The sequence below is a fragment of the Bos taurus genome, chromosome 17 (assembly GCF_002263795.3).
Source record: "Bos taurus isolate L1 Dominette 01449 registration number 42190680 breed Hereford chromosome 17, ARS-UCD2.0, whole genome shotgun sequence".
In the NCBI taxonomy this organism is placed as follows: domain Eukaryota; kingdom Metazoa; phylum Chordata; class Mammalia; order Artiodactyla; family Bovidae; genus Bos; species Bos taurus.
In genome coordinates this window covers 71,842,587-71,866,069 of record NC_037344.1, presented here as the reverse complement: position 1 = coordinate 71,866,069, position 23,483 = coordinate 71,842,587, and the positions used below count along the sequence as shown (strand labels likewise).

The window sequence follows — 23,483 nt, the reverse complement described above, 5'->3', positions numbered from 1 at the left end:
AGAAGCTGGCGCTAGCGATTCAGACTGCAGGGAGAGAAGACAGCCGGCTGCCCTAGCTGAGAAGGGAAGCTGGTAGAGGAAGCCCGCCAGGTGGGCGAGACCGTGCAGGAGAGCGGGACAGATCGGCCAGGTTAGGAAAGGGGGGTCTTTCTACAGAGGAGACCAGCAGGGCGCAAGCAGGGCCCCGGGCGGAGGGCCAGGACGGCCGCCACAGGGAGGCAGGGGCCCCGTGCACGGGTCTCGGTGGCCAGGAGGCGGCGAGCTGGAGCCAGCGCGCCGTGGCGGAGGGGCGACGGGGCAGGCCGACGGAGCCCTCAGAGCAAAGCGCCCCTCTTACAGGACCTTTCCTGAGAACGAGACTTAACCTGAAAGCCCCCCTGGGCCTGGCAGCCGGCCTCTCCCGGAACAAGGGGGCCTGCTTGGGGCTCATCCCTGGGGCCCCAGGGAGGCAGGTGTCCCTATGTCCCTTCTGGGTAAGCGAAGGCCCTAGTTCCCGGAAGGACTTGGGGAAGGCACTCACTCCCTGGGGGTGCTGGTTCTGTGGGAGGTTCTTTCCCGCAGGAAGTGGGGCTGCTGTTTGCGGATGGAACGAGGGAAAAAAAGCTGGTGTGAGTCCTGGAGAGCAAGGCCCTGGCTCAGCCCAGACCAACGAGTCCAGACCTGAAATGGAGCCAGACTGCCAGCCAGGGTGGGCTGGGGGGGACCCTGGGGCCCCCTGTGCCTCCCCGCCCCCCACCAAGCCCATCCTAGCAGCCTGCTTCTCCTCCCCGCCACGTCACCTCCCATCCCCGCAGACGCTCTAGCCTGCAGACAGCAGCGGGAGGGCTGGGGGAGGCCAGCCCAGGCTCACTTAGGGGACTTGGCTTTGGGGAGCTCAGCTGTTTGAGGGGGAGGCCTTAAGGGCTACCCTGTGCCGAGCACTCATCCCTGGGGTGCAGGTAGGGGGCCTCTTACAACTCACCCTCCCCCAGCAGGAGCCCACAGGGGTGGCACCTGTGGCCTGCCTTCCTGCTACCCCTGTGGGAAGCTGGCTGACCCGCGAGCAGGGCCGCACCCCAAGGGCCTGTTCACCGGAGTGTCCAGCCCCCTCCTCCGCCCCGTCCCTGCTCTCTGCCCTCCCAGGGGCCTCGAGTGCAGCAGGGGGGTGCAGAGAGGCCTCCCGCCTGTCCCCGAGACCCGAGGTCAGCCTGTGGCCTGGTCCTCCCAAGCTGGGCATTTCCCCTTGGCGAGAGAGAGGAGACAGAACCATCAGGTGCCACCACTCGGACCAAGATAAAGAGGCTCCGTGCGTTTATTCGGGCATGGAGTCGTGGGGCCGGGGGTGCTGGTAGGAGGCTCAGGGCTTCCACTCGATGACTCTGATGGCGATCTGGGCTGCGCGCTGCACGGCCGGGCTGAAGTCCTCCTCGAGCGCCCGGAAGGTGGCCACGTGGGGCTGCAGGAGCTTGCGGCCCTCAGGTGCCTCGGCCAGCATGGTGAGGGCCTTGATGGCGTTCAGGCGCGCCTTGCTCAGAGACGAGGTCAGCAGCTGCAGCAGCGGGCGGGTGGCCTCCGCGTCCAGGGCCGCATACTTCCCTGCCGGCCACCGATGCCAAGTGTTCCTGGGGTGGGGGCAGCCCTGCCCACCTCCCAGGCCCCCCGGCCGTCCGTGCCCGCAGCCTGAGCCCCACGAGCTCCCCGCGCCGGCTTCTCCCCAGCCACCAGGTGCCTCACCAGGCAGCGTGAAGGATCTTTTGAAAATTAAACTCCAGTCGCTGCCCCCTGTCCCCGCTTGCTGAAATGCCACGCTTGCCCCCACCCTCCTGCGTCAATCACTTCTCGCTGCTGTCACACTGGCCAGCCCCCTTGGCCCAGGTGCCCCCGTCATCCTGTGGGTCCACTCCACACCCGCTGCCCCCAGGACACCCCGACAGTCTGCTCTGCCTCGTGCCCCTAGGTCCCCAAGCTGCAGACCTCAGAGGCCGAGGCATCCACGTCTCCACCGCCCACCTCACCCCCACACTGGGGCCTGGCCTGCCACGGGGGCTCAGGGTCGCTCGGCAGGAACGCCAGCTCAGGGAAGGTGGCCTCACGTCCCCAAACTCCCACGTTGCCAGGGTCCCTTGAGAGCCCCCAGCCCTCCAGGCGCGCACCCAGGATGCCCGGGGGGACCCTGAGTGTGGCCCAGAGCGGGCGGGGGTGGGGGTGGCCGGGGGGCTGCGGGGGCTCCTCAGAGCAAATGGGGAGCGGCAGGACTCCCAGCACTGGGGGGTCTGCCGCTGACTGAGGATCAGAGGCCCAGGCAGCCCCGGGGAACCGGTCCGGGCCCCTCCAACCACCCAGGGCACTGACTTGAGTGTGGGAGTCGGGGTGCAGGGTAACCTCAGTTCCTCTTCGCCCCCCGGCCCCGCCCCAGCACACTGGGGAGAGCGCTGCTGGGCTCCATCGTCTGCCGGGACCTCAGGAGGACTGGCTTGGGTGTGGCAACCGAGTCAGTCCGAGAATTTTGGTTCACAAAGGACTGGGTCAGAGGCAGGACTTCCAAAACCAGGGAACCGAGAGGATGACAGGGAGGGGCCCGGCCGCCCCAGAGGGGGCGACACCGGCCAGTCAGGGCCGCGGCGACCCCCGCCCGGGCCGCCTCACCTTCGGTGGTCACCGTGGCGTTCATGAGCGCCCCCGCCGCGTTGGCCTGCACCTCCTCGTCCCTGTCCTTCAGCAGGTGAACCAGGATGGGGATGACATCATGCTGCCACACCTGGATCTTGCCCTCCGGGGGGACGCTGCGCCGGGCACAGGCTGTGAGCACGGCCACCCTGGCCCACGAGCGACTCGACGCCCCGGGCTCCCGGTCCTGACTGCACAAGGCGTCTCCTGGGCCTCCCTTCCTCACGGGAGGGGGCGGGACTGGGGGCTTCCTGGGGCACAGACTGTCGGGCCGCCCTGGTGGAGGGGTCCTACTCCCCCAGGGCACGCAGGCGGGGGCGGCCAGCCGGGGCCTCACCTGACGGCAATGAGCGTGCGGGCGGCTTTGCTGCGGATGTTGCAGTTGGTGCTCAGAAGCTTCTCCTTCAGGAAGGGCACCGCGCGGCTGGCCAGCGCCTCGGTGGCATCCTCCGTGAGGCAGGCGGCCAGCGTGTCCAGCAGGAGCACCTGGATTTCTTCCTCCTCCCGCTGCAGCTTCCACACCAGCGAGGGGATCAGGCCGCTGTTGACGATGCCCAGGGCCCCTGTGGGACAGGAGCAGGGACGGAGCGTGGGCCTGTGGCCACCCCCCACCTGTCACGTGTGCTGGAAGCCGGAGGACTGCGGCGGGGGGGACGGAGGCTGCAGTATCTGACCAGATAAATTACAAATCCCACCCTCTCCTGCTGCCAAGCAGGGGCCTGAAACCATGGCTGACAAGCAGGGGTGGGAGCTGTGAGGTCACGGAGGGCCCCAAAAAGTCCAGCCCTTGGCCACCTGGGATTGGGGGGCACCCGCCTGGAACGGCGGCCTGAGAAGCAGCAGCCGCCCCTGCGGGACCTGGGCACACGGGGGGCCTTCCCCCTCCCCCAACCACCATGAACCAGAGGGAAGCCTGGGGTAGGGGCGGGGGGCATCAGTCCCTCCTTCCACCCACAACGCGACGTCTCTGTGATACCCGGCCAGCCCCGGGGATGGGAGAGAAAGCTGGCCGGGGAGGTTACAGGAGGAAGGTTTAGAGTTAACAGCACAGCGTCTCACATAAAAAGGGCCTCGCCCCCATCCACAGTGGGCGGACGGTCCATAGATTCCGGCCGAGGGGTCTGAAGGGGCCCAGTGCCCAGCAGGGAGGGGCCCCGCCTGGAGCCGCCTGCCCGACCCCTGTGAAAGCTTCTGCCTTACTCCTCCCAGCCTGCCCACCCTGGGGAGTCAGCACACAGCTGGCTGCCCAGAGGAGACCCCAGAGACGGCCAGGCAGCACCCCAAGGGTGCTCCTGAGTGCTCAGAACTACTGGCAGAGCAGCCCCCGCAGGGCAGGGAATGGGCCCCCAAGGAGGGTGCCCAACAGCCCACCCCCTCCCCAGCAGTCCAAGCTGCCCACCGTGAAGCCGTCCACGGTCCCCTGCCGAAGCTGCCACCGGCCGACACCTCTGTCTCCTGCCTTCCCGGCTCAACCCACTAATTTACTCCAGAGAGACAAATAAACAGGTTAATTAGCCTACAGGTCTCTGAGTGCCAATTAGCACCCAGGGATTTCCTCTTTGAAGACATCTCCCAGCCTTCCGCCCTCGGTCCTCGAGAGCTCACGTGGCAGGGGCCTGCGGAGAGGAAGGGCAGCGTGTGCAGGGGCCCCCAGTTGCCCCCAGCTGGCTTGCTCCTGGGGCGTCAGGTGGAGCCACCAGCGCGGCCCATTTCTTCTCAGGGCACTCACAACACAGGAAAAGTGTTTTCCTGTTGCCTCAAGAGTACTGGGTTGTCTAAGTTGTGGGTTTTTTTAATATTTATTTTTGGCTGTGCTAGGCCTCCGTCCTGGCTCACGGGCTCAGCATCCGCCCTGCAGCACGTGGAGCCCTAGTTTCCTGAGTATGGCTCGAACCCATGTCCCCTGCACTGCAAAGCAGGTGCTTAACCACTGGACTGCCAGGGGAGTCCCGTGGTTTGACACAGACTAAAGGCAGAAGAAGGCTAAGGTGCACTCCTAACTGCATCCAGCGTGTGACCTCAGACAAGCCGCTCACCCTCACGGAGCCCACCTGGCAGGGGGCAGTGCAGTGTCAGAGGAGGAGGGGTGGGAGGGGGCTAGTGTCAGCGACTAGTATCCCCGTGTGCCCAGACACGGGCCTGGCACAGCAAGGGGCTCAGAGCCCACGGAGTTCCAGCTGCAGGCCGGGGCCTGTGGGTGTGGGTGAGGGGTGGGAGGGGGCTTCAGACAAAGGCTGCACAGTTCCTGCCCTGCGGGAACACCTCTGGGTGGTCCCCGCCTGCCCCTCCGGGGGGTCTGAGTGCTCTCGCCCCCTCAGCCCTGCTCTCCGGCCTGGCCACCACCAGACAGGTATACCCGGCCCTTCCGCTCGGGCCTCCCAGCCACAGTCCCGCTCGGCCACAGCCGTCTGGATGGCCACTCCGCAGCCCACAGTGTGGAGGTGACAGTCTGACCCTCTGAGAAGGACGGCACTGGCTGTCGGAGGGATACGGTTCCTGCCTGGGGGCTGCACCATCCATCAGGGCTGAGTGGGGTCTCTGCACCCGGGCCAGCCCAGGGAGGGTGCTGCTGTGGACAGGTGAGCAGCGGGAATCACGCAGGAGGGAGAGGCAAGGCCTTCAGCTGCCCAGGGCTTTCCTTCCAGCATTGCTGGGCCTGGCTCATTTGGAAACGGGAGATTTAAAAATAAAACGCGTGCGGGGTGCGCCTTTCTGCTCGCTCACTTCGCTGCTTTTCAGCTAAAAGGAGAGTGGAAGGCCTGGCTATTTATAACTAACCCAGATCTGGCTTGTTCTAGTTGGGGGGGGGGCAGTGGTGGTGCACAGACCCCAAAGAAACCTGTCAGAAAACCCACCAGGAGCCCCGACTGCCCGGCGGCGAGGTTGGGGTGAGCGGGATGGACAGGTGGGGCTGGGAGAAGAGCTGGCCAGAAGGGGGCGCCCTAGGACGGTGGGGAGGCCGGAGCGAAAGTCAGCGGAACAGTCGTCACCACATGGGGCTGACCCGCGTAGATGAGGCATTCCAGGTCCTAGGGGCCCCGGAGGCCCCGGGGGAGCTGGGCCTCGTGGGGCAACAGCATGACGCCTGCGTGAGCCAGGGGAGGCCCGGGTCCAGTGCGGCTGCTGGGCCCGGAATGGCTGGGACCGAGGGTCATGATCCCCAGGTGTGCAACCCCTGCAGTGGAGGTTCGGCCATTCCCGAGTGCTGGGTGGGCTCAGGCAGCAGGGTGCCCCGTCCCCCTTTCTCCCATGGAGCCAGCGCTGTGCTGTCCCATCCTGTGCTCTGGGACAGTGTGGACCCGGCCCCAGGGCCTGGCATCCGCCCCGGTGCCCAAACCTCAGCAGGCCCGGCCTCCACCTGCCTGTCTGTCTTTTCAGCCTCGTGCGGCCCCGGCTCCACCCTCGTGCCTGCCCTGGCTCGTGGGGACCCTGCTCTGTCCTCAGCTTCGGCCCCTCAGGAGCGCCTGACATGGTGACCACGTCTTCCTCCCAAGATCCCCCCACCCCGCGGCCCGGGGATGCCCCCCTCTCTGCGTGCACGTCTCCAGCGGCTCCTCCTCGGGCTTCACAAGTGCCTCTTCCTGCATCTCCCTCCCACTGGCTCCTCTCAGCCCCCAGCCTCCATCCAGCCTTTCCCAGACATGCCAGGTCACCCGGCATCTCCCGGCCTGGCCTGAGCCTCACAGACGGACTCTGCTTTCTTCCTGTCCCTGGGCTGACTAGCTGACGTTTTCTTACTTGATTCTACCCTTGAGAACGACCTCACACAGTGGGACCAGGCCTACTGTGAATAAACGTGAAGACCTTGCCATCCTCCTCCTTAAATTTTAGGACCCAAAACTCTCCCGCGGTTCTTAGGCCAAGCTCCCTAGTCCCATCCAAGGGCCGCCAGCAGCTGCTACCGTCCCCTGACCCGTGCCAGGCTGGGTGGCTGGCATCCTCGGGGCTCCAGCTGTGCTGACCCTCTGGCTTCGTCCCGGCTGCACACGGCTCAAGGCTCAGCGGTCTGCCCCAGCGCGGAACAGGCTTCCTCCTGCCCCAGCTCGCGGGCCCCCTCCATCCTGAGCGCAGAGGAGTGAGTGCTTGCTGAAAGGAGGGTGAAGGTCACTGCTCGAGGTGGGGGAAGCACTCACTTCCGCAGTCAGGGGGCTGGGGGGCAGCAGCCAGGCTCGTCGGGCCCCTCATCTCATACCTGGACTGCCCTGCGGGGTCTCCCCACGCTCACAGCTACATGTGCCTCTGCAAACAGCTGAGTTTGGACCCCTGGTCCCTCAGGTGCCCCGCCCTCTCTGCACGCGGGTCAACGTGCATCTCCCGTCAGAATCACCCTCTCGGGACCACCTGCTCATGTCCCCTGTGATAGGAGCAGCAGCTGAGGCTCATCCGGGTGAAGTAACTTGTCAAGCGTGTACAGGGGGCGGCGGCGGAGTCGGGGCTGTGCTTCACCCCCAGCTTCCTCTGCACCACCCTGGAGCAGGGTCTGTCACAGCCACTGGCCTCTGAGTGGCCCTCTGGGCAGAAAAGCCCATCCTGACCCGGCCTGGCGGTGCAGGCGTGCACACAAAGGAGCCCCCGATGGTCGGCCACTTCCCATTGGTCCTCAGGGGCCACCTGCAGCCAGCACGTATCAGATCTAGTCTAGACCTCAGTGAGTCATCCACCTGAGGATGCCCATCACCGACGTCTGTCCGTTCTCTAACCGTGTGTAGGCGGCACCTTCACAGGCCTGGGCTTGGCCCACCACCCCATCTCCATCAGCCAACAAGTGGTCTGACCCTGGTACTGTGACCATACAATGAGGTGTAGGAGTATAAAGAAGGGTTAGTGAGGAGCATCTGCAGGAGCATTTACATTTACCTGTGGGCTCTGAGATGCACAGCGCGTAGGGGAGGACAGAGGAGCACTGACATCTTGGTTCTGGCTTGAGTCTTTTTAAGCACAGGGACGAGGGGCTCCTGGCTCCGAGGCCCGCAGATGGGCTCCCCGTGAAACTGAAAGCAGAAGCTGGCAGACTGCCCTTCTCTGCATTTTGCTGAGCATCCGAGCAGTCTGTGAGCTTCCCAATGGCGCCCATGGGCCCTGGCCTCAACAGAACTGGCTCCCTCCCGCCTCTCTTGTCTGGAGGCGCCGCTCCTGGGCCCCTCCCACTCTAGTATCCTCCCTTCCAAGGCAAACCTTCTGTGGCAGGATTGCCAGGGACCCTGATGAGCCCTAACCCTGCTGGCCCGAGCAGCAAAGACGACGAAGCCCCCTTCCATCGCTGCAAGACGTCGCCGGCGTAAACCTCCAGGGTCCGCACGGCCCTTTCCCACGTCCGAGGCGGCCGTCGCGACAACTCAGGGCAGCAGGTGCCACTAGTCCCGCTTTGCAAACAGGCCTCACAGAGGTCAACCGGGTGTCCAAGGTCGCGGGGCTCAGGCTAGGCTGGCATCTGGGCCGGTGACGGCGGACGCGGCCGGGGCCACGCACCGCTCGCGCACTCGGCCTCCCGGGGCGGCAGCGGGGAGCGGGGTGGGCGCCCGGCCTCGACGCAGTGAGACCGCAGGGCCCCTCCGGGTGCCGGCCGAGCGGGCGGCGCGCGCGTGCGGGGCCGCGGAGCGCACGGAGCCCCGGCACCGCCCCCTCGGCCCGCCGTCGCTGGGCCGTGGGCCTGTCCGTCAGCCGCTCGCGCCCAATGGGCGGCGGGCCGGCGGGCGCGGGGGCCTCCGCCCGCGGTTGGCCCGGCAACGCTGCGCGCTGGCGGCTCCGCCTCCTGCCGGCGGCGCGGCGCGGCGCGGGGCGGGCGGGCGGACCCGCGGGCGGCGGCGGCGCGGGAGAGCGGGCGGAGGGAGCCCGGCCGGCGGAGCGTGTGCGCCGCCCGCGGCCCGGTCACGTCCCCGCGCGGGCGCCGCCGCCCCGCGCCGCCGGAGCAGCTCGGCCGCGGCCCTGAGGTGAGCGGGCGGCCCCGCGGTCGGGGCGCGCGGCCCCCGGACCCCGCCCGGGCCTTCTGTGCGGAGGGGGGCCCCGCCTGGGCCGGGGTTGGGGGCTCCGGGATGCGGGGGCCGGGCGCGGAGCGGCGCGCCGCGGATGCCCGCGCGCCGGGCAGGGGCGCCGCGGGCCGGCAGGTGCGGGCAGGGGCGCCCGCGCCCGGGGGTGCGGCGGGCCGGGGGGCCCCGGGCGGCCACCGGCGCGGGGCGCGGGCCGGCGAGCTGCGGGTGCGGCGGGGTCTCCCTCCCGGGGCGGCGATGGTGATGGTGAGGGGCCGGCGCGTGGCCTGGGCTGAAGCGGAAGGCGTGGGCCCCAGAGGCCTGGGCCCCCGGGGGACGCACGACTCGCGGTCGTCGCTCTCGCACCCGAGCAGGTTCCTCGCAAGCATTTAGAGCGAGAGGCGAATATCGACCCGCTGCGATTGCAATATGTTCTCGGCTCGATCTTTTTTTTTCCCTTAAAAGGCGGTGGGGGCCCTGGGGTGCGGTTGGGGGGGGCGGTAGAGGGGAGGGCCTTGGGCCGGGGCTCAGTGCCCTGCTGCCGGGGGCCCGAAGGGTTCTTCTGGCTTCAGGGTAGCAGCCGAGCCTCCCCGGCGTCGGTGGCAGAAATCCTCCTAGGCCGAGAATCGGGGTTCTCTGTGAGCAGAGAAAGGGGATGGGAGGGCGGCACCCAGGCTGGGAGCCCTGTGTCTGTGTGGGGACGCAAGGCCCACCTGCTAGGAGGGCTGCTGGTCTCTCCCCCCTGCACCCCCACCGAGGATCGTGCAGTCTGTTCCCGTCTGGAGGAGGCTCCTTGGCCAAATTCAATTAAGCAAATGTTTACTGAGCCTTTGCTTCCCTAGGCCCCTGTGCTGGGGTGGGAGTGCACTGGCCCTGCCCTCCCGGGACTGACTCACTGCCCCAGGAGGGACAAGTGTCTGCTGCTCGGAGAACTCAGCCCTGAGGGTGGGTGTCGTCAGGGGGCCCCTGGGTGGGACTGGACTCAGCTGGGCCCCGTGGGCAAAGTGATATTTGAACTGAAGCTTGAAGGACATAGGCACAACTGGGGTGGGCCTGGCGGGCAGAGGGCAGAACGTGGACTGAGGAGCGGACCGGGCTGGGGGGGCACTCAGGCAGTTGGGTCTGGCAGGGGCACCGGAGGTCAGGCGGGAAAGGGCGGAGGCCGCCCGAGGCTGGAACGCGGGAGGAATGGCTGACCCCCTGCAACCGTCAGCGGCGGCCGCTTCCGGGGAGGCTTGTGGTATCCTCACCCGAGCGAGGAGCAGCAGCATGGCCCAGAGCCCACCGGACCGGGGAAGAGCCCAGAAGACCCCGAGGTGCTAGCGGCCTCGGCCAGCCCTTCCAAGCAGGGCTGGGCTACTGGGTAACCGGCTCCCCCTTCCTGGCCAGCACGGAGGGTGATGGTGTTGAGCTGGTGGCTCTGTTCCTCTGGGGTGCGGACCTTCCTGAGCGGTAACCGTGGAGACGTGGGGGTCTCCAGGGAGGGGCCGATGGCAGGGGAGGCTCTGAGTTAGGCAGCGCTGTGCCTTCAGCATGCCTCACGCTTCACGGACAAGACACTGGCGTCTGGGGTAAAGCGCGTGTGTTGTACAGATGCTGATTTTCTCAGACGGGAGGTGAAGAGTCACTTTCGTCCCCCTCAGCAGGCCGGGGTGACCTTCTGTTCTGGATCTATTTGCCTGCCGCTGCCGAGGGTGTCTCTGCCCTCCCCCTGAAGGGGCTGTGTGTCGTTCATCTATGCAGTGCGCCCCCTCCTTGCCCCCCACCCGCCCCCCCAGACACACACCAGCTCTTGGCTGAGGCCCAGCTCACTACAGGGAGAGTGGGGCCGCCTGCCTGCCTGCCCTCGCGGGGCGCAGCCTGTGCTCGGGGGCCGGAGCTGCTTGCCTCTGTGCTGTCGCCCGGCCCCTCTGCAGGGACCCGCCACGCAACTCCAGACGGGGGGCACGGGGAATGAATTCTCTGCCCTGCCCTCCCCCCTGCTTCTCAGCTCTTCTGTCTCCTGGAGTCCCGGGAGGACAGGTTCCTGGTCTGTCTGGAGCTTCTCCGGTGATCCCAGGAACTTCTGGGTAACCAGGGGCACGTGGCCAGGCTGCCCAGGGCCCCTGCAGGAGGCCGGGGCAGAGGGGACGCAGAGCCAAGTGGCGGGGAAGGCTGGCCTCAAACTCAGGGCATGGCCCCAGCGGCCCAGACCCCACTGCCAGGCTGCCCCGTGAGCACACGCGATGACTGCACGCCGCACCCTCCTGCCCAGCTGTGAGGACACGGCCTCCCTGACCGCCCCATGCCGGACCTCGAAGAACCTGGATTCTGTGTGGCGTGCTCCCGGCTGCCAGCCGCGTCTGGCCTGGCAGGAACCCTGGAGGAGGCAGATTAGCCACCCCGCACCCCCAGGAAGGAAGCCCAGGGCGGCCGAGCCCCAGGGCCGGTTCTGTGGGCTGGCAGGGAGGCGGCCCCTGGAAGCTGACAGAAACGTCAGGGCAGACACTGAGGCTCAGCCCTGGCGGGAGCCCTGAACCACTTGTGCAGCCTCAGGGGGCACGGCGAGCCCCAGGGCCGGCGGGCGCAGACCACCGCCCCCCGTCCCCCCCAAGCCTGTTCTTGTCCCCACCGCAGGCAGATCCAGGAGAGCCCTGCCCGTCCCTGCATGGCCCTCCCCGGCGTCCACACTGCCAGGGCGGGCACTTCCTGTGAGTGAGCTAACAGGGACCAACCCGCAGGGACCACCTGTCTCCCTGGGCTGCCCCACAGGGGAAGCGGAACCTCACCCGCTCGCCCGGCTCAGCCGCGGGTTCCTTTGCTGATCTTTACACGAGGGCTGGGGCAGCGCCCAGTGCAAGCACACTCAGCCCCGAGGACGGACAGACACCCCGTGACCGGCATCAGGCAGGACAGTTGCCGTGAAGGAAACCAGTGCGGCGGGTGGGAGGGGGCGTCTCTGTGGCGGGGCTGTTGACGCAGCGCCTTGGAGAGGCGACGGTCGAGCTGTATGTCCCCCAGGGAAGAGCGCCAGGGGGAGGGTGGCTGCTGCAAAGGCCCAGGGGTCAGGGAGCTGCCGTGGGGGGCCGGGCGGGTGGGATCACCCTTTTAAAAGAGACCCACCCGGTGGACGGCGCGGGGGCCACCGCTGTGCTCGTGGACAGGGGCTGCTGACCCAGGGCGGGGCCAGGCGCCAAGAAGGGGTCGGACGCAGGGGTCAGCTGAAAGTGGGTCCGCCAGCGGGGCAGGGGAAGGGCGGGGCCGGCCTCGGCGAGGAGGCGGCCGCAGAGGCTGCGTGGGGCGTGGGGAGCGGGAGCGATACGGGTGGACCCAGGCGCACGTGGTGGTCTTCGGGGAGAGCCGGCGGGCACGGCGCCCTGGGGTCCGTACACCAGGGGCCGGGGCACGGGGGTCAGCGAGGCTCCTTCGGGTTGAGGACGGGTGGAACCAGGAGCTGGGATGCGGGGCCCGGAGGAGCATGTTGGCGGGAGGGGTGGGGTCCCCCGCGGGGACCAGCTGCACCAGCTGCGGGGCCCTTGTTACAGGTCATTAAGCGTCTGTGAGGCCCGTGACTGCAGAGCGTCAGGCCGGCGGGCCCTGTGTACGCACCCAATGAGGCCCGTTGTGGAGCGGTGCCCCGGGCCAGCGCCCACCCTGTGCTTCCCTTGCCCCCACCCCAGCCCGTGGGCGGCGGGGCCAGAGCCGGCACCAGGGGCCGCAGGGGCTGCCGCCCGCCCTCCCGCGCGGTGCTTCTCCCGCTCTGTTTGTGGGCCCTGGCCCTCGGGCAGGAGGCACGGCCAGATGGCGGCGGCCTGGGCCGCCCGTTGGCAGGAGCGGGCACACGTGGTGCGCAGCCTCATAGACAATGGCTTCCCGGAGTTCGTCTCTTTTCCAAAGGGACCTGCTGCACATCACAGAGTTTGGAGTTGCCTGCTTCTAAATTGGGGTGGTGCTCTCTTGCAGAGAAGTCCCTGGAGGATCTGTGAAAGTGCTAAGGAGTAAGCCTGTTAGAATCCTCTGCGTGGGGGTGGGGGGTGGGGTCGCAGACGTCGGCCCCGCCTGTGGTCGAGCAGCCCTCCCCAGCTCCTCCAGCTCCTGCCTCTCCTGATTTTGTGCTGGCCTGACCTCCTGCTCAGTGCCCAGCTGTCCTGAGCTGTGTGCGTACCTCCGGCCTGCCCACCTGTCCTCCCTTGCTTCCTGGGGCCCCTCAGAGCGACCCCCAGGACCCAGCCCGCCCCTCACAGCCCTGGCCGGCACGTGTGGGTGTGGGGCTGTCCCCCGGCGTGGCCGCCCCCTCACCCTCTCCGTTACCTCTGACGCGCTGTGCAAACATATTTCTCCAGAAAACGCCGGGAAGAAAAAAATAATTAGAGTGTTGCCTCCATTATCCAATTTCTGATTAATCAAACTCTCTTTGTTCTCGGCCAAAATCTGTTCATTTCCCTGAAACACTGGGCCGGTGCCAGGCATTGATTTCCTCTGTGATAACTCCACGCACGCGTGCCCATGCCCGGCCTCGCCCGGCGGGCGGCGGCCGGGAGGAGGGTCCAGGCAGGCCCCACCGGGAAGCCACCCCGTCCCGGGCTGGGCCCTGCCCCACGCGGCCCCGTGGCCTGCTCTCCAGGTGCGTTGGCCTGCTTCTCGGCCGTGCTGCGCAGACGCGGGGATCTTTGTCCCCCAGCCAGGGATGGAACCCACAGCCCCCCGCTCTGGAAGTGCAGAGGTGCTGCAGTCCTGTTGCTGGCTGTCCTGGGCGCTTCTGGGGCAGGAGACGGAGGAAGGGAAGGGCGTGAGCGGTGTCTGGGTGCCGAGGGTGGGGTGGGGGGCGTGGGGCCTGTAGGCTTGGGGGGCCAGCCTGGGCAGGGGGCTCGCAGGCAGGCCGGGTCAGGGTGTAGCCGGGCACACGCCTTGTCCATCACTGTGGGGACGCCCCCGGCCTTGCTGGAAGGCTTCCCGGAAGTCCCCGGCTGCTCCCTGCCCCGAGTGGGCCCCTCCCTCGCTCGGTACAAAGGGCGGGTGCGTTCATCTGGCACCTGCTTCCTGCCGGGTACCTGTGGGCCGCGGGACACCTTAGTGACAGAACCTGCCCACAGCCCCCGCCCCGCCCCGCGGAGCCAGCATCCCATAAGTGCGAGGGCACTGCCACAGGTTAGGAAGCCACAGTGTTGTGTGTGGGTCATAAATAACGCTGGGGCGGGGGCGCTGAGCTCAGAGCCACCCTGCCTTTGTGTCCCCAGGGAGCAGGGAGCCGGGGCCGCTGGCTGTTCGGGGGCAGTCCAGAGCAGGGCCTGGGGCCTCGGCCTGCAGGAAGGAGGGGGCGGGGGCCAGGCGAGGCTGAGGAAGGCCCTGTCCTGGGGGAGGTCCTGACCTGCTGCTGGGAGGGGTAGGCCGGAGCCTCGGCTCAGGGCCCCCTGGGAAAGGTGTTAGGTCTCAAAGGCACCGCTACGGCTGCGTGCTGCGGGGCAGAGTCTCCCTGGCCTTGGGGGGGCGTGGGCAGGGTGCTACGGGCACCGGGGGGGGACGCTGAGGGAGGCCGGCTTTGCCCAGGGGGCAGGTGCCGGAGGGCGGCCTGTCCCTGTCCTGTCCAGTATTCCTGGCATCTGGGCATGCAGGGGTCATCTCAGAAGGTACTGTCGTGTCCAGAGGCAGCAGAGAGTCTGGTTCTGCTGCAGTGATGTCGGCCAGGCCCCGCCTCCCACGCCAGCAGCGCCGCCTCCAGAGGATGGGCGTCTCGGTGGGAGGTGTGCACTTTCTGCCCTCTGGCCCCTGGGGGTCCCTGCCAGGGAGCCCACACGGAGCCGCCCCCTGGGGAACTGTGGGAGGGACGCTGCTGCGGTGGGCCTGCCCTTAACCAGGCCCAACAGGTGCCTGCTGCCCGCGAGCCCTCTCTCGGGCAGTGTCAGGCCAGGTGTCCCCGCCCTGTGTGATGGTCTGTCTCCTCCAGCGTCAGCTCTTTGGACCTGCTGCCACACCCCTGGGGCAGCTCCCCGACACACACCCTACTCCCGTCTCCATGGCGCTGCCCTTCCCCGCTTCCCCCACCAGAACATGAGCCCCGGGTGCTCTTCCCTGCTTCCCCCACCAGAACACAAGCCCTGGGTGATCTTCCCCTGTTCCCCCACCAGAACACAAGCCCTGGGTGCTTTTCCCCACTTCCCCCACCAGAACACAAGCCCTGGGTGATCTTCCCCTGTTCCCCCACCAGAACACAAGCCCCGGGTGCTCTTCCCCACTTCCCCCACCAGAACACGAGCCCCGGGTGCTCTTCCCCACTTCCCCCACCAGAACACAAGCCCCGGGTGCTCTTCCCCGGTTCCCCCACCAGAACACAAGCCCCCATGTACTCTTCCCTGCTTCCCCCACCAGAACACAAGCCCCGGCTGCTCTTCCCCGGTTCCCCCACCAGAACACAAGCCCCGGGTGCTCTTCCCCAGTTCCCCCACCAGAACACAAGCCCCCAGGTACTCTTCCCTGCTTCCCCCACCAGAACACAAGCCCCTCGGTGCACAGGCTCACTCCCGTGTCCCCGAGCCCAGAGCGGAGCCTGACACCCAGCTCAGGCCCCCGACGGTACCACAGTGGTCAGACGGGTCCGGGTGAAGATGGTCGCCCATTGGGAGGGCCTCAGGCTGTGGTCTGATGAAGTGGGCTGAGGGGGTCAGGGCAGCAGTTCTCTGAGACAGCATCCGTGCTGAGCGAGGCCAAGGGAGCAGCACTGACTCCCACCGCGGGGTTCCTAGCAGGGAGGGGTTCAGCCTGGGTGCGCCCTTCTACATGCTGGGGGCTGGGTGGTCGCCGGGCCATGGAGAGGGCCTGAGACCCCCAAGCTGCGAGAAGTACCCTCCACCCGGGTTGGCTGCCTTCCTCCTCTGTCCTTTCCCTTAAGGGGAAAGCCCCGTGAGCTGCCTGGCTCCCACCCCCCGGCCTTGCTGACCCCACTGTCCAGCGGCAGCGGGCCCGTGGCCTCCCGGCAGTCCCCGGGCTGGCAGCTACGACCCCGCTGGTCTCGTTCCTTACGTCGGAGCTGTGACGGGCTTTCCGTTCGAAGCAGGAACAACAAGAGGGCACTTTTAAAGCAGAAATGTCTCAGTGAGAAGGCAGTCAGCTTAAAGAAAACGGGGCCACATACAGCAAGAACAGGTGACCGGCTGTGTCGGCACCAGGGGGTCAGAGGGCCCCCCACCCCACAGGCAGCCTGAGGGCGCTGCCCGTTCCCCAGACCTGAGTCCTACACCCGGGGCCCCATGCCCAGCTCCAGCACCCTGCGAGGCTGATGCGGGAGCCGCGCTCGCGGGACGGCGGTGAAGGCTGTGCCCCACGGGCCCCAGACACCGAGGGTGCAGCCAGGCCCTCCCTCAGACCCCACCTCGCCGGCTTCCCGGGGACACAGTGTCCCTGAGGCCCAGCCCACAGCTGCCCTGAGTTCAAGGACACGAGCAGACCGCCCCATGTGTCTGCGGGCCTGGGCCAGCCGGGCAGGGCCATGAGCCCTGAGGTCAAAGCCTTGTGCTTGGGCCGCAGCTCCCGCTCAGCGGGTGGAGGCGGGTCAGAGCCGCAGGTGAAGGGCACAGGCCTGCGGGGCTGTGGACGGGCCCAGGCCGAGCTCCAGCAGGCCCAGCAAGGGCGCCCGCGGACCGGTGCTCAGACGCAAATGTCCACCCGCTGCGGGACGGGGGAGCGCAGCTGAGCGAGCCTGCGTGGGAGCGGAGACTTGCCCTTCCTGGGAGGCAGGGCTGGGGCCAGCAGGGACCGTGGTCCGCGAGGGCAGGGCCGGGCCTGTGTGAGAGACGATCCTGGCCGGGAGCCCGTGGCAGAGGCACGTGGCCAGGCCCCGGGCACTGGGGCTCAGGCTGGCGACCCCCAGGTCCCCATGGAGGTGTCAGCCCAGGAGCAGCTCTCTAGAGCGTCAGCCTGGTGGCCCGGTGCTGGGGTGGTCTTGCCTGACCACACCGGCCCTGGGGTTTGGGCTGCCCTCCGCCCTGGGGTCCTTCCCTGACTCCCCGCACGGCTGGCCAATCCAAGTGACCTCTGCTCAGACCCCGCACGCCCCCTCAAACCCAGCCCTGCCTGGGAGCCCAGGGCTCAGCGTGGAGAGGGCTTTCCTGGGGGCGGGGGCTGCCCTGTCTCATCTCTGCCTCCCTGGAGGAATCCGGGCCCCAGGACAAGCCCGCCCCGCCCGCTGGGTCCAGGGCTCCTTGGCCCCCTAAGCCGATAAGCCATTCTCCGTCCCAGGGACCCTCTGGCTTAGGCCGGCTTGGGCACGACACCCGAGGTGACCTTGGCCCTGGGCTCCCTGCCTGCATCAGAGGTGGGGACCACAGGGGGCCGCTGGGCACGCAGTTGGGGGCTGCCATCCCAGTCGTGCTCCAGCTCTTGACACGGCCGCAGGGAGGGCGGCAGCAGACCCGGGAGTCACGGGGCTGGAGGTCTGGGCCAGGCCCCGGGGGGCGTCCAGGGGCAGCCCACTGGACGTGCAGGGCCCCACCGAGCCCGTGACCCCAGCCCTGGCCCCGGGTGGCACCGCGCTCTGTGACTCGAGGCCTGAGGGGCGTGTCCGGGGAAGGGGCCAGGGTGGGGGTCGAGGTCGGGACAGGGCGGCTCTGAGGGGAAGCATCTCTCTCAAGGCTGTGGGGGGGAGGGCGGGTTCCAGCCGCAGAGTCCTGAGTGGGCTCTGGGTTTGGGGTCCCACCCAGGTGGCCCCTGGGTCCACAGGCAGATGGGTCGGCGAGGCCGCGAGGCCACTGAGGGGGCCGGGGTGGAGCTTCAGAGGACGCGGTTGCCCTCACAGCTGTCGGGGAGCCCGGGCTGGTCCACCTGTGTACACTGAGCCCGTTTCCCCCCAGGGTCCCCCCTCCCAGCCTGGGCCAGACCCCGGTGCGCCCGCAAGCCAGCTGCAGCCGTCCCCCACCCCCACCCCGGGACAGCTGCGTGCAGAGCGTTCTGCATCCAGGGGTGCTGTTCACACCCAGACGGAGTGCGGCCCTCGTCCCACCTGACCCGGAGAGCAGGCCGCCCCCCGCTGTCGGGCCAGCTCCCTGCGTCCTCCGCTTCCCCCAGGCCGGCCCGTGCACCCCCACAGCCCAGCGCCCCGCCCCAGCCTGCGCTCTAAAGCTGGGCCCCCATCACTGCTCACGTGCCGCCTCTGGTTCGATGCCTGCCCTCCTCGGTCGAGGGTCTCCAGCAGGCCCGCCACTGCCCGCCGGCCAGCCCAGTGAGTAACTGTGGGTGAGGGCCCGGAGTCCACGTGCAGCCATCTCGTCACAGCCCACGCGGCACACAGACGCGAGCACAGGCCTGCGTGCGTGTGCTCTCAGCACACGGCATGTCGCCACGCGGCCCCCGGCGTGCACCGTGGCTCCTGGCCGGCCTGCCCGCCCGCCCGCGCCTCCCCTTCTCTGTCGGGGTCCTGCCCTCTAAGTTCCCTGGTCAGTCTCTCCCCTGCGCCCCCCGCCTGCCTCTCCCAGCCCCACGCCTCAGTGGAATCCAGGCGGACCCAGCGGGGCTCCCGGGTGTCAGGTGCTGGGGACCGGAGAGCGGCTCCCGGCCAGGGCAGGACGTGGCGTCGGCCCCGGGCCTGTGCCTCTGGGCCGACTGGAGGCGCCCTCGGGGGTCCCGGGAAGCCCAACTGGACCCAAAGCACCAGGCCCACCGCGGAGACCCCCGGGGCTGTGGCTGAGACCCGTGGGCTGCAGGGAGGCTCTCGGGGGGGCCTTGGGCCTGGTTCTGACGATCTGTGCATGGCCCATCTGCAGCAGCTCCAGACTCAGCCCTTAGGGCACGGTCGCCCCAACCACGTCTCCCTCTGACCCACGCGGTGCCCTGTGGCCACCCCGGTCAGGGACCGCGTGACCAGCCCCACCTTTCTCACAGAGGTGTTAAAATACGCGTAGTGAGATTTATCCGTGTAAACGTTCTTTAAACGTGTCTTCACTCGTCTCTTTTTGGCTGTGTTGGGTCCTCTGGCCGTGGGGGGCTCTTCTCTCGTGCGGGGAGCAGGGGCCCCTCCCAGGTCGGGGTGCGCGGGCGTCCCACTGCGGCAGCTCCTCTCCTGGCGGAGCCGGGCTCTGGGCGTGGGAGTTGTGGCCCACGGGCCTAGTCACTCCTCCTCGGCACACTAAACCCTCTCGGTCCAAGCCCGTGGTCGAACCCACATCTCCCGAACTGCCAGGGATTCCTCGCTGCTGGACAGCCGGGGAAGCCCCTTTAGCCGTGTGTAAACAGGCGCAGTTCCGCGGCATCAAGCACACTCACGCCATGCAACCTCGACCGGCATCATCTCCAGGACCTGCCCGTCTTCCTAAACCGAGACGCCTTCCCTTGTAAGCACAGCCCGCGCCGCCCCCCAGCCCCGCACCACCGTCACCTCCAGCCTCTACACCTGTGACCCGATTCGGGACCACCCCCAGCCCCACACTACCGTCACCTCCGGCCTCTATGCCTGTGACCCGGGTCGGGACTGCCGAGAATTAGAATCATGACAGCGTTTGTCCTGAGGGCCAGGCCTGCCTCGCTGAGTGTCGTGTCCCCGAGACTCATCCATGTCATGGCCCGCGTCAGAGTGTCTTCTTTTTTGAGGCTGAATATCGTTCCCGTGTATGTTTCCATCCCAGTCTGTTGGCCCCTCGGTCCCGTCGGTGGACGCTGGGCTGCTTGCGCCTCTTGGCCGTTGACGGATGACGCTGTTGTGAACACGGGTAAGCGAGTATCTTGCTGAGACCCGGCTGCCAGTTCTTTGGGGTCTACACCCAGAAGTGGACTCACTGGGTCGTGGAGTAGATCTGTTCTTAGTTTTTGAGGGCCCTCCGGGCTGTTTGCCACGGCAGCCGCGCCAGTTGACTTTCCCAGCAGCAGTCCGCGAGGATTCCACTCTTCCTGGAGTGACTCCTTTATAGCTTGTGAGCTGGTACCTTCGTGCGGTTTTGATGTATGTTTCTCTGTAACCAGCGATTCTGAGCGTCTTCTCACGTGCTTCTGGCCATTCGAGTGCCTTTAGATAAGCGTCCACTCGAGTCCTCTGCTAGCTGTGACTCATCGTGTTTACCCGTGAACTTTAGGAGTTCTCGATGCTCTCGAAGCCGGTCCCTCAGTAGGGGCACAGTTAGACGTTGTCTGCCCTTCTGTGGCTTGCCTCTCGGCCTGCTGATGCCAGCTTTGATGCACAGAACGTTTACCTTTTGATGACATCCAGTTTGTTGTCTCTCTCGTTGGCTGTGTGTTTGGTGTCGCACCCCAGAAATGAATGCCTAGACCCAGTATCAGGCAGCTTTTGCTCTCTGCTTTTTCCTGAGAGTCCTATAGTTTAAGGTCTTTGGTCTTTTTTAGGTTAATTTTTGTATGTGGTGTTTGGTAAGGATCTCAACCCAGTAGGAGAGACCTGAGAAGGGGCAGGCGTGGTGGGGAGGGGGGAGCCCACTGGGGGGGGGGTACGGGGGCCTGAGGGGGCCCACGAGGGAGCAGGTGGGTTTCGGGTGGCCCCCCAGGCCCTCCAGGGAGGGGCTGTGCGCAGCACCGCGAGGAGGCGCCGTCGGTGCTGTCTGTCAGGACGCCGCCCTGCACGCAGCGGGCACTGGCCCGCTGGACCCCAGGCCGCGTCACCTGCCTGTGCTGAGGGGTGTGGGGGTCACCTCCGGGGCCTGCGTGTCTCTGGTGGCCCCGGACAGTGGGAGGGACCTGCTCTCCTGGGTGACCTCTGTCCCTGTCACAGACCAGCTGAGGGAGTTGGTCACTTGGGCCTACATGTGAGACTTAATGACCCCAAATTGAGAAAATCAGAACTGACAACACCAGGCACCTGGTAATGTGGCAGGCATTCCCTTTAGGAGGCTGGGCCCCCGGGAGCCCTGGCGGCTGCTTGGCTGGAACTAGACATGCAGAGCCTCTGGCCAAGGGCCTGGCGGAGTCAGCAGCAGCACACCCACCCGGCCCTGCCCCGCTCCAAGCGCGACTCCTGTCTGCAGACCTTTCTTAAGGCGCGAGTGCAGAAAACATGGTGAAAGGCACGAGCCCCTTGAACTGTCACAGCCTAGAGCTCACTGCTGCTCGGAGTGACTTCACAGACCCCTTGCTCACATGTACATGCACACGTGTGCCCTGGGGGTTCACGCGTGGGGTTGCTGCCGGCATAGTGTTCACATTGTCCTCAGCACTCGATCTGCAGGCCGCTGCATGCCCAGCGGAGACCATCTGGGGGTCTCTGCTCTAAGCCAAATGGCCAGCCTCGCTGGGGCTGCGCCGACTGGCCCATCGTCCAGTCATCGTCTGCCCTCAGCAGACGCGTCTCCAGGTGCGCCCCTTGCCCTGGGCTGCGGGGTGAGCTCCACGGAAGGGAAGGGCTCTGATTCCTCCTCCCCGCGCACCAGGCCCGTCCAGGGCTCCCCGCCCCGCTGGCCTGTGCGGGAGGAGGCTCACGCTGTTCTCTCGTTGGCAGGTGAAGGGCGGATGATCGGATGATCGAGGCCTCCGGGGCCGCAGGGAGAGCCCTGGACGTCAGCATCGTTACCGGGGACCCGCCCTCCAGTCACGCACGTGGGAGCCGCACCCCAGCCACTAGCAGCGCACCGGCCTCCCGCCATCCGGAGGACAGGGAATGACGGTGGTGGCCCCGCGGGCCCGGGGGTCGGCGGAGTGTCCCTGAGGGGGGGCTGGGCCGCCTCCCGCGGCGGGAGCGCCATGCCAACTGGAGCGGGGGCGCCGGGGCAGGGGCTGCAGCGGGCCACGGCCTCGCCCCCCCAGGCGCGCTGAGCGCCGCCGCCGGGCACCGGCTCCCTCCGCGGCGGGGTGCGCGGGCATCGGCTCCCTCCGCCGGGGCGCGCGTGCGTGCGTGCGCCGGGACTGAGCCTCCAGTCTCAGCATCGTTGTCGTCGTCCGAGCTCCCCCCGCGGCTGGTGGGCCCCCGGTGCTGCCCGGCCGGACCATGGGATGCCGGCAAAGCTCAGAGGAGAAAGAGGCGGCCCGGCGGTCGCGGCGCATCGACCGCCACCTGCGCTCGGAGAGCCAGCGGCAGCGGCGCGAGATCAAGCTGCTGCTGCTGGGCACCAGCAACTCGGGCAAGAGCACCGTGGTGAAGCAGATGAAGATCCTGCACAGCGGCGGCTTCAACCTGGAGGCCTGCCGCGAGTACAAGCCGCTCATCGTCTACAACGCCATCGACTCGCTGACGCGCATCGTGCGCGCCCTGGCCGCGCTCAAGATCGACTTCCACAACCCCGACCGCGCCTACGACGCCGTGCAGCTGTTCGCGCTCACGGGCCCGGCCGAGAGCAAGGGCGAGATCACGCCCGAGCTGCTGGGCGTCATGCGGCGGCTGTGGGCCGACCCCGGCGCGCAGGCCTGCTTCGGCCGCTCCAGCGAGTACCACCTGGAGGACAACGCGGCGTACTACTTGAACGACCTGGAGCGCATCGCCGCGCCCGACTACGTGCCCACCGTGGAGGACATCCTGCGCTCCCGGGACATGACCACGGGCATCGTGGAGAACAAGTTCACCTTCAAGGAGCTCACCTTCAAGATGGTGGACGTGGGCGGCCAGCGGTCGGAGCGCAAAAAGTGGATCCACTGCTTCGAGGGCGTCACCGCGATCATCTTCTGCGTGGAGCTCAGCGGCTACGACCTGAAGCTCTACGAGGACAACCAGACGGTGAGTGCGCGCCGGGTCCTCCCGCCGCTCTGTGCGCCGGCCCTGGCACGTGAGGCCCCTGGGGCGAGGTGGGAGCCGCCGCCTCATTCAAGGGGAGCCGGCGGCCATCGGCCCCAGCGAGGACCTCGGGGTCGCGCCGCCGTCAGGACGTCCGCCCAGAGCGCAGCTCTCGGTGGCCACTCCAGGCCAGGCCCCGCGGTCCACTCTGACCAAGTAACCACTATCCCCGCGGCGCGGGCAGGGAGACTGCCCTGGGCCACGGTGACCTCAGGGTGCTAGCGGGGCCAGTGCCCAGGGGCCTGCACCTTGGTGCCACGAGCAGGCCACACCCCGTGCCTGCTGCTCTCGGGCGCCAGGGCCGGCTGGGGCCTGCTCCCTGGCCCGCAGAGCCCGTGGACCTCCCGGGGCGGGGAGGAAGGGAGCTGGCACCCCGAGAGGCTTTGCTGCAGGTGAGATTGGGGGGCAGCAGGTGTGTGGGGAGGCCCCCGGGAGGCGGGATGGAGGCTGGCTGCTCTGCAGGACCAAGGGGGGCGGCTGGCGGTTCCCCCCAGCCTGGCACCGGCCTCGGTCCCGGCAACCTCGGCCCCACGACCTGACCCAGTCCTGAGCGTCCGTCAGCCGCAGGGTGAAGAAGCTCCTCTGAGGCTTCATCCCTGGGGTCGGGGACGGGATGGGAATTCTTTTAGGCCTTCCACCCAGGCTGAGGACTGCCCTGTGGGCTGAGGGCTCAGCCTCAAGTGTTGTGGGCAAGTGTAGGAGGTTGCCGAGGGACTGGGCCCGGGGCTGAAGCCACTGGGGCTTGACGGGAGCTTCTGGGCAAGCTGGGAGGCAGGCCCCTGGCAAGGAGGCTGGGCAGCACCCCGCAGGCCCAGCTAGGCAGGAGGCCCCAGGCGCCAGGAGCCACAGTGCTGGAGGCCGTTCAGCTGCACAGGGGTGGGTGTGGCTGGGCCGCCCCCCCAGCAGAGGATCTGAGACAGGCAGGACCCCTGAGCAGAGACCTGGAGTTGGCCCTGAAGAGGTTTCCAATCCCGGCATGGGGGGCCTGGCCAGCCCCGCAGCCCCCAGGGCCAGCCCATCTCGCTCCCAGCCCTGTGCCTGCATCTGCCCGCCCCCACTTCTGGGTCTGGCATGTGGTCCTGGGCAGCGGTGGGGCAAGGCCAGGCTCCTTGCCGAGCACGGCCGAGGGCGTGGGGCCACCCGGACGCGTATGCACCCACCCGGGCTCCGCCCTCCAGCTCTCTTTCACCAGCTTGGTT

The 23,483-nt window shown here is 67.7% G+C and overlaps 2 protein-coding genes across 4 annotated transcripts in view; one reads left to right on the top strand and one right to left on the bottom strand.

Moving 5' to 3' along the window:
- Nucleotides 1–1,267: 1,267 nt before the first annotated feature.
- Nucleotides 1,268–23,483, bottom strand: part of RSPH14 (radial spoke head 14 homolog) — a 52,021-nt gene continuing 29,805 nt past the window's right edge. The window contains exons 1-4 of one of the 3 annotated variants that reach the window (XM_015475629.3): nucleotides 7,504–8,201; nucleotides 2,984–3,209; nucleotides 2,626–2,762; nucleotides 1,268–1,575 (exon numbers count right to left, since the gene is read on the bottom strand). In XM_015475629.3, coding sequence (XP_015331115.1) covers nucleotides 1,337–1,575; nucleotides 2,626–2,762; nucleotides 2,984–3,209; nucleotides 7,504–7,720 — 819 coding nt within the window. In that variant the 5' untranslated portion in view covers nucleotides 7,721–8,201 and the 3' untranslated portion in view covers nucleotides 1,268–1,336. 3 annotated transcript variants of the gene reach the window in all.
- GNAZ (G protein subunit alpha z) overlaps nucleotides 8,493–23,483 on the top strand; it is a 30,190-nt gene continuing 15,199 nt past the window's right edge. The window contains exons 1-2 of the mRNA XM_024977859.2: nucleotides 8,493–8,576; nucleotides 21,019–22,227. Coding sequence (XP_024833627.1) covers nucleotides 21,505–22,227 — 723 coding nt within the window. The 5' untranslated portion in view covers nucleotides 8,493–8,576; nucleotides 21,019–21,504. The remainder of the gene's footprint in view (nucleotides 8,577–21,018; nucleotides 22,228–23,483) is intronic.